General features: G+C 33.8%; 1 protein-coding gene across 1 annotated transcript in view; it reads right to left on the minus strand.

The window, feature by feature from the left end:
• Window positions 1-12590, minus strand: part of LOC143253388 (uncharacterized) — a 34079-nt gene continuing 21489 nt past the window's right edge. Inside the window, exons 6-10 of the mRNA XM_076507181.1 lie at window positions 10313-10400; window positions 9520-9793; window positions 3767-7180; window positions 465-554; window positions 1-110 (exon numbers count right to left, since the gene is read on the minus strand). Coding sequence (XP_076363296.1) covers window positions 55-110; window positions 465-554; window positions 3767-6305 — 2685 coding nt within the window. The 5' untranslated portion in view covers window positions 6306-7180; window positions 9520-9793; window positions 10313-10400 and the 3' untranslated portion in view covers window positions 1-54. The remainder of the gene's footprint in view (window positions 111-464; window positions 555-3766; window positions 7181-9519; window positions 9794-10312; window positions 10401-12590) is intronic.

Below are 12590 nucleotides of genomic sequence, written 5' to 3' on the forward strand. Positions count from 1 at the left end.
GAACACAAAAATAAAAGTTTATTTATTAAAACACTTAAAATTTGCAACTTGAAGTTAGTTCCTCTTATTAGGAGTGCCACTTGACTTCCGACGTGATCTGAGATTATATTCTGCATGACAGAAAATACCAATTACAAAACAATAACAGCAAAAAACATAAATATCACAATAAATATATCATTCGGACTAACAAATCAAACCATTTCATGTTTACTTTCAGTGGGACAGAAAAAAAGATTATGTTTTCCTTGCTTTAAAAATGTTAATTTCAAAAATACATTCATATCTATTAAATAACATTACAATAACTAACATAAAATGAAATATTGCATGTATTGTGATCTAACACTGAACATATTCAACAGAAAATTAAAATTCTTCCATGCTAACAATGGACAACTTTCCTAAAACAAATATTGTACATTGCATTATTGTGTTTCAACTACTGATATAAAATATCTCACCTATTTTCCTGGGAGAGTTTCTTGTCAAAGGAACATTACTGTCTGTAACAAGTTTCTGAGAAAGTGAATAAGATGGTTTTTCCTTTCTCCCTAAATGGAAAGAAAAAACAAACAAGACACTTTACTGACAAAAGTCTTGATAAAAGTTAATTATTATTCAACATACATATATTTATTAAAATACCACAACTGTAAAGTGTAACATATTTAAAAGTAATTTTAAAACACAAAGATTTTTTGCACCTATTCTTGTATCGTTTCACAGAGATTTTGAAATATAACTTATTATAAAAACAACCATAATCATTTATTTCACAGTCATTATTAAACACTGAACAAAAATTATCATTTTGAAAATTCCACACTATTTAGTCTCATGAACTTTCCTGTTGGTCAACTTACAGAAGGTCAGCTGAAATACTTAAATTTTTCAGGTGTCAGAAGTTACAAGTCCAGCACTAATCTTTAAAAAGTTAGTGCACCATTCTGATGAGAGTTCAAACTCTTTGTTAACCTGAAGATAAGCAAAGAAGGTCGAAACGTTGTTCTGTATTCTATTGTAACTAAAGCTGTAATACCCATCTTTATAAGCCAGTTCATTTATGTGTCCAAGAAAAGCAGTTACTTTAAACAATTTCTTAAAGCATCCAAGGTGTGTGCTGTTCCTAGCAGTAGAAAAAATAGGACATCAGGTTGTACTAACAGAAATATTTAATGGAAGTCTAAAGATGTCATAATTTCTTTGTACAAGTCACTGGTTAGACCTCATTTAGACTGTGTTTAGACTTGGGCTCCTTACCTTTAAGGACATTGAACTGTTTGTTGTATTTCAATATTTATAGTGCATACTATAATATACATACATTTATGAATATTAACCCTGAAGAAGCCACAAAAATATGTTGGTTTAAATAAAAATATATTCTTTTATATTTATATGGAGTTTAAATGTTCTTTTTTTAAACTTTTATCAACAACTGAATTATTTAGAAAGGATTCAAAAATGGAAGGCTATCACAATGATACAGGGAATGGAAAGTTTGCCATACAAGAACAGTCTCAAACTTTTTCTTAAACCTTATTAAATCTCATTACACTGTCATACAAAACTGGTTTGCACAATAACTTCAGTTATATCACTTGTAAGTTACCACAGTTCCAAATAATCGTACATATGTTGTATCAATACTGCCACCACCTCTACTGCAAGCAAGAGAACATAAAAATAATTCACGAAATATGGAGTAAAAAACCCTCCATTTTCCACCCTGTATGATTAGTCAGCACCTTACTATTATTCAGCACTGTATGGTACATGGAAAAATCCACAAAGTTCAGTTTTCACCAATTTCTTATTCTACCTAGCAATTTCATTCACAATTCTTTAATGTCATTAAAATTAATACTCTATTCTAAAAACTAACTTGTAAAGTTGTAGCTTGTTATCACTAATATATGTTTTACAAGAAAAACTAAACGTGTTGTGGGACCTTCAGGTAAGCTCCGATAAACTTGGGGACAAATTCCCTTTTCTATTAGTGCACTTAGATCAACAAATTGAGCATTTGGAACAGAATCCATAATAAAGATAATAGTTTTTAAAACAGATTTCTGGTTAGTAGTAATTTTTTGATGACAAGTTCAGAAGCTAGGACTGTTATTTTTCAAACATTATCCATTTTCTTCACCTTCCATTGCCAAGAAGACAGAGTAATAATTAATTTCTACCATTCAAATGATTGTTTATTAATTATTTTATATAAAATAAAAACACTAGAAAGTTGCTCCAAATATTTCATATCTAACAACTGGGTGAAATTTGTCAAGTCAACATTCGATGACAGTTGTAAAATAAATTTTATTAACAGCTTTCACTAAATCCTACAAGTAAAAATAAGACTTCTTAGAAAACAAAAAGTAGAAAATTTGCACTGGTTAAATTAGATACTTTCCAGATAATTTCTAGATCTACCAGTAAGAAATAAACAAGCTTTCTCAAGTGTTTTAAATTTTCTGGGTTAATAAAAAAAGCTATTTAGCTTTAAAAGCATTAACAGTTCATCATCAAATCTTCAACCTCACTGAAATCACCATGCATGCATACAACCTAAGGACACAAAGGAACTTGTTGGTCCATCTAGGGCATTCCACATGCTAAACCTTAAAACAAAAAAACTAAAAATTAGCTCTTATCATTCAAATACTTATCAAGCCTTAAATTTTATCTTAAACTCCCTTAAATTAACTGCATTTCCCACATTTGAAGACTAAAGGCTAACCACCCTGTAAGAAAAGTAAAGCTGTCTGAACTGCAAATGACCTCCTGCCATTCTAATCATTAAATAGTAAAAAAGACAATGCATCAAAATTATCAATTCCCAGAACTATCTTACACACTTCAAATAGATCCCTTTCTTTGTTCATTTTGTAGTTGAAGAAGCCGAACGGTATAGGGACACAATCAATGATCTTTTGCCCAAATTAATAAGATACTGTGTCAAAACTAGGAATATTAACTACTTTTCCTAATTTGCAATAATTAACACACAGCTTCCAAAAATTATTCCTGAATTATGGTTAAAATTATAATATAAATGTAAACAAATGAAATTTTCAATAACAACTTAATATGTGAAAACCAATTGTCAGCACTATTTCCAATACACTGACTCTCAAAAATATATGTTTTCCAACACATGGTTAGTTTACTCAAAGATGCAACAAAATATAGATTTCTAGCCAGTATCACCTAAAATGAATATATACTATTGTACTAGAGAGTGACTAAAGTCAATATTTAATCAGTGCAAAGTTTATTTTGCCAAACAAAAAGGTTCCTCTCTTAATTGCAAGTAAAAAAAACAAACAAAAAAAGAAACGACAACATGCTAACAGAGTTATGACTTTTTCTTATGATGGTAAATCATAACAAGTATCACTATTCCATGATAGAACTGTGTACTGTTCCACCTGGACGTCAATCAGACTGGTCATCTACTGTTTCACGCATAAGTAGAAAGTGGATCTTGACCAGTCTTCATGGTAACAGTTATAGCATAGTTAAACCACACATCATCCATATTAGGCAAATATTACTCTTATAAAACATGTAGCATTTATGGAATTTTATCTATTAAAAAAAATCTCATGTATGTTCTTGTATCATGGTTGACAAATTTTTCATGTTACAAAACAGCATAATAGAAATTTTAATGAAAACCCCTACAGATTTCTCCATTAGAATACACAAATTTGACACAAGTGACACAAGCTTTCTTAACATTGTAGATGAAATCACCTACCTGATAAACTGGTATCTGTAACAGACTTATTTCTTAGTTGAACACTAGGCGAATGGAATTCTCCGACGTTACTAGATACACTAGGCTCTTTACTATTTTCTACATCTGACCCCTTCACGATATTTAAGGATTTCCTTTTTGAGAACTCTGTACATGAAGAAAAAGATTTGGAGGGTGTGACATTATAAACTTTAGGAGGCATTTCTGAAGTATCTAACTGTAATAAAACAGAACAATGTAAGTCTTCTGTAGTATCCTCAAATACCAGACTTCTGGACTTAGTAGGTGAAAGTTTAGGTAACAAGGAAGGATTTTCATTGGAACATTCATCAATGTTTTCTATGTATCTTTTTCTAATGGAGGTTATTAGTTTTGCATGAGGAGTTCGTAGCTCATAACCATGAGTTGGCGAGCTGATGGAAGATACCTCATTGTTAGAAGCAGGCTGTTTGGATGATTCATCTTTGAAACCTTCATCACAAACAATGGCACTATCTTTTGATGTTTCATCACCACTTTCCAACAGTCTTCTTGATCTAAGACGAACTATCGAACCCAAATTCTTTACAGAGTCTTCAGAATCAGATACCATCTCTTTTTCAGGCATAACAGGGTCTAAGGAACCAGAAATAAAACTGTGCTGTTCAGTTTCTGACTGACTGGATCCTTTTGAATGACAACCAAACTCTGTAAGAGAGAGGTGTACAACTGGTTCTCTAGCTAGATTGTTATTCATTTGTTTGTTTATTTTATGAGCAGGTGTGCAAGTTTTCAGCACCTTAATATCTTCTATAGGTGCATCAGAACTGGCCAACTCTTCCAATTTGTCTGTTGCTACAAACATATTTTTCAAAGCATCAGCTGTTTTCAAAGAAGCTTCTCCTGCAGTGCTTCCTAATTCACAACTGATATTAGATTGTGTTCTGACCCTAGTTGACCTCCTGAGGGTTGAGGTTCGCAACTTACTCAATGACCGGGTGATATGTGAAGAATTAATGAGTTGAATATCATTAATGGGTGATATTTTAAATCTTTCCTTTTTAACAGAATCTTCAACATTAACTGAATCGTGATTGTCACTAACGCCTTCATTTGACTCCTTGCCAATACTACTAAATATATTTTCTTTGCCCAAAACAATTTTTTTGTTCTCACCTGATTCTTTTTCTTCATATGAAAATTTATTTGGCAATTTCACTACATCATTGTCATTGCCTTCTTCAATATCCCTTTGTAGCTTTTCTTCACTACAGCTCATCTCTTGGTCCTCACTTAATATATTTTGCTTTCTGTAATTATTTTTCTGTGGAGACTTTATATTACCACTGAGTTTCACGTATTTGCTTGGAGATTTTCTTGGGCTGTAATTTGATCTTTCATCTTTATTGGGAGACTTTACTGTGCTAAAACTGAGCTTTCCATCTATATCATGTGAAGATTCTTCTGAAGTGTAATCAAGTTTTTCATCACAGCTTGGAGACTCTTCTATGCTGTAACCAAGTTTTCCACCTTGCTTTGGAGACTTTTCCATGCTGTAACCAAGCCTTCCACCTTGCTTTGGAGACTTTTCCATGCTGTAACCAAGCCTTCCACCTTGTCTTGGAGACTTTTCCGTGCTGTAACCAAGCCTTCCACCTTGTCTTGGAGACTTTTCCGTGCTGTAACCAAGCCTTCCACCTTGTCTTGGAGACTTTTCCGTGCTGTAACCAAGCCTTCCACCTTGCCCTGGAGACTTTTCCGTGCTGTAACCAAGCTTTCCACCTTGCCCTGGAGACTTTTCCGTGCTGTAACCAAGCTTTCCACCTTGCCCTGGAGACTTTTCCGTGCTGTAACCAAGCTTTCCACCTTGCCCTGGAGACTTTTCCGTGCTGTAACCAAGCTTTCCACCTTGCCCTGGAGACTTTTCCGTGCTGTAACCAAGCTTTCCACCTTGCCCTGGAGACTTTTCCGTGCTGTAACCAAGCTTTCCACCTTGCCCTGGAGACTTTTCCGTGCTGTAACCAAGCTTTCCACCTTGCCCTGGAGACTTTTCCGTGTTGCAACCAAGCTTTCCACCTTGCCCTGGAGACTTTTCTGTGCTGTAACCAAGCTCCCCATCTTGCCTCGGAGACTTTTCCGTGCTGTAATCAAGCTCCCCATCTTGCCTCGGAGACTTTTCCGTGCTGTAATCAAGCTCCCCATCTTGCCTCGGAGACTTTTCCGTGCTGTAATCAAGCTCCCCATCTTGCCTCGGAGACTTTTCCGTGCTGTAATCAAGCTTTCCATCTTGCCTCGGAGACTTTTCCGTGCTGTAATCAAGCTTTCCATCTTGCCTCGGGGACTTTTCCGTGCTGTAATCAAGCTCCCCATCTTGCCTCGGAGACTTTTCCGTGCTGTAATCAAGCTCCCCATCTTGCCTCAGAGACTTTTCCGTGCTGTGATCAAGCTTTCCATCTTGCCTCGGAGACTTTTCCGTGCTGTAATCAAGCTCCCCATCTTGCCTCGGAGACTTTTCCATACTGTAATCAAGCTCCCCATCTTGCCTCGGAGACTTTTCCATACTGTAATCAAGCTCCCCATCTTGCCTCGGAGACTTTTCATACTGTAATCAAGCTTTCCACCTTGCCTCGGAGACTTTTCCATGCTGTAACCAAGCTCCCCATCTTGCCTTGGAGACTTTTCCATGCTGTAACCAAGCTCTCCATCTTGCCTTGGAGACTTTTCCATGCTGTAACCAAGCTCTCCATCTTGGCTTAGAGACTCCTTTGTACTGTAACTGACCTTTCCATCTTTACCAGGAGTGTTCTTTAATTCATCTTTCATTGTACGTTCAACTTCATCTGACTTCTCATAACTACTTGTAGACCACTGTCTTTTATTAACTGACGACTTTACCTTTCCACTATTTCTGTTTAGGGATACTTTTTTCACATTACTGACATTTCCATCTTCATGCAAGGATGTTTCTTCAACAAGATTGGATTGCCTGTGCTTACTTTGCAACTTCTTATTCCTTCTTGATAGTTTCCCTTTATCAGCTTCCTGAACCTTTCTTATCTTATTTGATCTCTCCTCTCCATTTAAACAATTTCTCTTCCTAGAATTTTGTTTCTTCTTACAATAAAGCCTTCTTTCTGCATTTGGTAATTTTTCTCTCTTTTGACTGTGATGCTTATCATTAATCAGTAACTCTTCTGCTTTGGTATAACTACTTTCTACTTTCATCTCTTTACTTTCATCAAGTTCTTGAAATACGTCTTCATCAAGGGAAGCTATAAGGAAGTTTATGTTATCTTCAAGATGATCCTTGCCAAAATATTCAGCCTTTTCTCCTCCTTTAGTGTCAATAAAAAACAGCTGGTTCTTAGCTTCCTCCAATTCTTCATCTTCTGGAGGGTTTGTATCATCTGGTGTTTCAATATCTTCACTTAACATCTGATGAAACATAAAATTCAGTAACCATCAAAAATAAAATGTAGCTTAGGAACTTTTACTTATGGTAATTTTCTGAATATAATAAGCTTACAAATGCAAGTTATACTCTAATATTCATTAACAAAACATCAAGTCTGTCTTACGGCCATAAATAATATGCACCTAGGCTTTTGAAATACTGCATTCAAATTTACACTTTGATGACTAGAATATTAGTGCTCATATAATCTTTAATTATGAATTTGCCTTATCACTTGCTATTTTTCCAAATAAATATTCTCAAAAACCCTATATAGCTGGTGTTCACTAGTCATGGATCTCTGCAACAACTTTGCTACAATGGAGTACACACAGTCTGTTTTGAAACATTGTCTTCCCACATGTAAAGATGGTGGTTTTGATTTTAATAAGACCAGTTTAAGAATACACCATGAAATCAAAGCTTAGCACAGCAAAGCTGCATTGGCTGTTCATGGTTAAGTATTGAGTCTTAATTCAGTGCTAAAGAAGACAGAACCATTTCAATTTAATAAGATTGGTTCAAAAATATACCTAACTAGTCATGACAGAAACCCTTTTAAACTGTTTCACTTTAGGCTTGATGAACTTGACTGCTCATGCAACTCCATTTGGCCTTTAGTGCTTCCACACTATAACTTTTAATGTTTGTTCATCTTCACAAAAATTTTCAAGCTATGAAGATTTAAAAAAAAAATCAAAAAATTTTAATTAAGCATTTTAAATAAGATTCCATATATTTTATTCCAAAAATCAGGTAAGTTTAAAGAAACTGAAAATAAATCAAAACAGGAAACAATTCTCACTTACGCCTTAGAAACAGAGAAATAATAAGAAATATACCACTGAAACACAACATTTCTAGTAAGTATTCTTCACTGTTCACAATGTGTTTCAAAAAAGATGGTTTGGACTTTTGAAAACAATCATTCTGATTTGTTACCATATATCATACACACCCAAACTTCTGGATAAATTTTTCACACACAAAAAAAATGCATATTATATACTAAAAATTACAGTAGATAAGTAAGCAAATAATTTGATCGTTAAAATTTAATATTTCAATTAAAGAGATAAATTTGTAAGCTTTCTTTTTGTTTTTTGGAATGAAGCTCTACTTCAAAATAAAAACTAATTGCATATCACTTTTTTTTGGCTTGGAACTACTTCATAAACTAAATTATGTAGTACTGGTTATTTCATTGTCTGCCAGTAGTAACAAAAAAGCATTGGTAGTGGAATTAACCCTAATGACTCAAACAATAACAAGTCTCTATACAACTGCTTTTATCATTAAAAACAAAATAGCAGTCGGGTTTGCAGTTAACAACAAGAGTTTGAAATGCATTTAATTGAAAACAAAAGGATGAGACATTTATCAAGCCTTATGAATCTTGTGGGTCAAAATGCATACACCACATCTTAAAGAGTTAGGTTCAAAATTTAATAACTTTATTATGAATTCACACCAATAAATTTAACATCTGAATATAGTTCATAATCGAAATTTTTATATTATCCAAGTTTTAATTTATTCACTTAAAAATATTTTAAAAATTTGTAATCTGTACTTGTTATGTGACATTCAAGCATGCCTTTTAGTTTGTGTAACTAGTATCTTCACTGTCCAGTAAATAACCACAGGGTCAAATGTACAGTTTTGATGTCCTACTTCTCAATTTCTGGATATCAATATTTTTTTTACAAGCCACAACAAAAGCCTACCAGGACAGTTTAAAACCCCCCATGTTATTATTTAACATACATATTTAAAATAAAAAGCAGTTTACTTATTTATACTTATTAGTCTTACTACTTAGTTTTATTTCGCTACAAAAGTCCTTATATAAAATATAATTTAAATCTGAAATGTTTTAACAGTTCTATATTCCAAAGAAGATCCTGTAATAACAGAGAATGTCAACCTAGAATGTTTCCTATTTAGTTGTGTCTTCCAATGAAGATCCTGTAATAACAAAATATAAAACTAGAATGTTTTATATTAAGTTATCTAAACAAAATCAGATGTCAACTTATTACAATCATGCATCAAAGAAATTTACTATTTCAGTTATATCTGCAATAAACAGTATCAATGTTTTTAGACAGGAAAAAAAGAAGGCTGTAATGGATGTTTACCATATGAATAATAAAAAAAAAATATTCATACAGTGGAACACCTCTTAGAAATGTGTTTGCAGACTAGTTTACTCAATTTATCAATTACAAGAAAAATGTAAAGAATTTCAATTTGAAAGCTTCATGCTCTCTTTAGTATTGATCAGTAAACATTCAACCAAAACATATTAATGCCTTACATCACAAATTTTCACCAGTGTTGAGTGAGGTATTTTCTTCAAGAAGAGCTTGGCAACTTTTTTCAATGATGTTTTCCGTGGCAATCCATCGATATTCAAACTGTTGTACCAGTTTAAAAATGTTGTAGGAGGAGACACCGTCAACACAAACGATTTCACGTACTGCTTGTGATCAGGCAAACCTGTGGATTTGATCCAGAAATGACCAGCCAGGAGAAATTTCATAAATTGTTTAGGGTCATTGGTTTCCCTTGGACCAGCTTCCATAAGCCGCCTGAAGATGAAATAAGCGATTCAAACTAAACATTATATTTTAACTGTTAAAGTGAAATGTAGATAAACCTTATTTAAAAATGGCTAAATTAAGTATTATTTATTTAGTAAGTGCTAAATACTGTTTGAAATTACTAAGCTAAAATAGCTTTGATGAGTCAAACTATCATAAGCTTTAATGTTAACATTACAAAAAATTGCAATATGATACAAGCCTTTCCTTGGCCCAAGGAGAAACCAGCTATGGAAATTGTGCAAAAAAGTTTTATGAAATACATAGAAAACAGGGAAATGTCTCATAGGTATGCAGAGTAGTTTGTTATCAGGTTATATTGCTTTTACTTGCTTGTATAAAGACAATATTTCATCTATGTGGAGAAAATGTTACACAATAGCTCATAAAAATCTCTACCAATACTTAAAAGTACACTACAGCTAGCCACAATAGTAGCACTGATATAATAAAATATATTCACATTCCAAACTATGTATTATAATAATTAAAAAATAGATGTCACACCTGATCACTGGATACACAATGTTTGTGTTCTTCTGTCTCAACAGTACACTCTGTATTATAACATCCCAAATGTACTCACTTGTAGCACCTGAAAACAAAGTTGTTTTTTTTTAAACCTTATAAACAACAGTCACTCAAAGGGATGGTTGAGCTTCAATTATTCTAACTTTGTTCCAAAACAAAATATTGAGAGAATGTCAAGTACCTCCAACAGAATAACTTAATAACAATGATGTAGAGTAACTGGTTGGTTGGTTTGGCATTTTATAATGCAAAGCAACTAGGCTATTTGCACCAAACATCTGGTAAAAAATTAAATTTATTAAATTTCATAACAAGGAATCAAGGTAAAACAAAATAAAGTTTAATTTTTGAATTAAAAACAAATATCATTAAATCCAATTTTTATATCTAGTTCACAGCAGTAAGAGAGAAACTATAGTAATACAAGTTGTAAACAACTTTCTGTAGCATAATTTTAATTAATATATCTTGCCAGGATGACTAACAGGTAAGTTCAAACATCGGCATTAGTCACCTGAAGTTAGCCTTTCCAGTCCTGGTTTCGATTTATTTGACATCACGGCCATTTTCTAATTTAAAATTGAACTGGTTGTACTTTAATTCTTAAAAAGGAATCACATTAAAAAAGGTCTAATTTATAAATTAAAAACTTATATAGCATTAAAAATATTAATGGCCTTTAAAAAACTAAATACATCTCTTATGTGGATAGTGTCATCACCAATAACACTTTCAAACATTATGGATAAACATTGGGACAAAACATGTTTCAAATGGTGCTGTCGTTGAGTCATAATGACAGCAAGACAGTAAAATGTGGCTACTGTAACCTGAGTGTTGCAAAGACAGCACATTAGTGCATCAGTCCCAGTTAAAAGAAAACAGGAAATTAAAAAACTGTGGCCAATGTGTAATCTAGTTAAGACAACTTCCTCTTTTCAATCTTTACGGAATCAAGACGACCAAAGTCCAATAGATGGTTTTATTTGGAAAAGCGTGTTTTCATGTTGCTCACACCAAGTCAGTTGCTAACTGGCATGGAGCCGAGCCTTGAAAACAGGACATAGTTCATGTATGGAACAGGCACAACAGTGATAGTGCCAGAGCAGACAGATTTAGCTGCAGTGTCGGTGAATTAATTCCTGTGAATACCAATGTGCCTGCTTTTCAGAAAAACTGGATAGAAGTAGATGTTAAAGAGAAATGGGCTAGTTGGTTTTTAATATCAGTGAAAAGAGGGAAAGAATTAACATGAAGCAATTCCAGAGCCAGTAGAGATCTAATTGAGTCAGTATAAATAGTGCAATTTGAGTATTGCTCAGCTTCTGTGTTCTCCAGAGCAAGAGAAATGGCATACAGTTCAGCAGTGAACACAGAATCCCTTCCTTAAGTCATCTGAGAAAACCAAATACTCCTGATTGGAAGTACAGTCTGTTCACATCTTTCGAACTATCCCTCCAGTAAGGAGTATTTGGTTTTCTTAGATGACTTAAGGAAAGGTCACGTTTGGGGATTGTAATAAGCCATGGTGGGATGAGCTGACCAGTGAATACAGCAATGTTATCCAAGGACAGACCCAATTCATCCAACTGCACCTGGATACGAAGGCCAAAATGAACAATGGCAGATCATGTTCTAAAAAACCATGGCCCACTGAGGAAGGAAAACACAACCCCACGTGGAATGCTGTGGTAAGGATCGAAGTTTTGAAGTATACAATAAAGACAGTTTATTGTATACAACATCCAGCACAACTTCACCTACACAAAGTTCAAGATCAGGGTGAATACCTCATTGGCAGCAAAGGTGCATGCAAACAGTTTTAGAGAGAGAGAGGTGAAAACAATTTGCTGTGGTCCACTTCAATAAACGATTGAGGGTAGTCTGTAGCTACCGCTCAATGTACCTCATGTTCAACGACTGACATGAGATGTGAAAGTCATCGACATAGAGCCCATTTGCAACAGTAAAAGGGAGTTGTTCAGTGATGGTAATAATCTATATACTGAAAAGTGTGACATTCAAAACACAGCCCTGAGGGACTCTAAGTTCCTGTAGAAAAGAACAAGAAAGTGTTGAACCCACACAAGCTTGGAATAACCAGTCCTTTAAAAAAGTTTCAATAAAAAATGGGCAAATGACCACATAATCTATATAAATGTAGGTCTCACAAAATGCCATACCTCCATATAGTATTGTAAGTCTTCTCAATGTCAAGAATATTGATCCAAAATGTTATCGTTTGAGAAAGGTT

The sequence above is a fragment of the Tachypleus tridentatus genome, chromosome 6 (genome assembly GCF_004210375.1).
Source record: "Tachypleus tridentatus isolate NWPU-2018 chromosome 6, ASM421037v1, whole genome shotgun sequence".
Classification (NCBI taxonomy): Eukaryota; Metazoa; Arthropoda; class Merostomata; order Xiphosura; family Limulidae; genus Tachypleus; species Tachypleus tridentatus.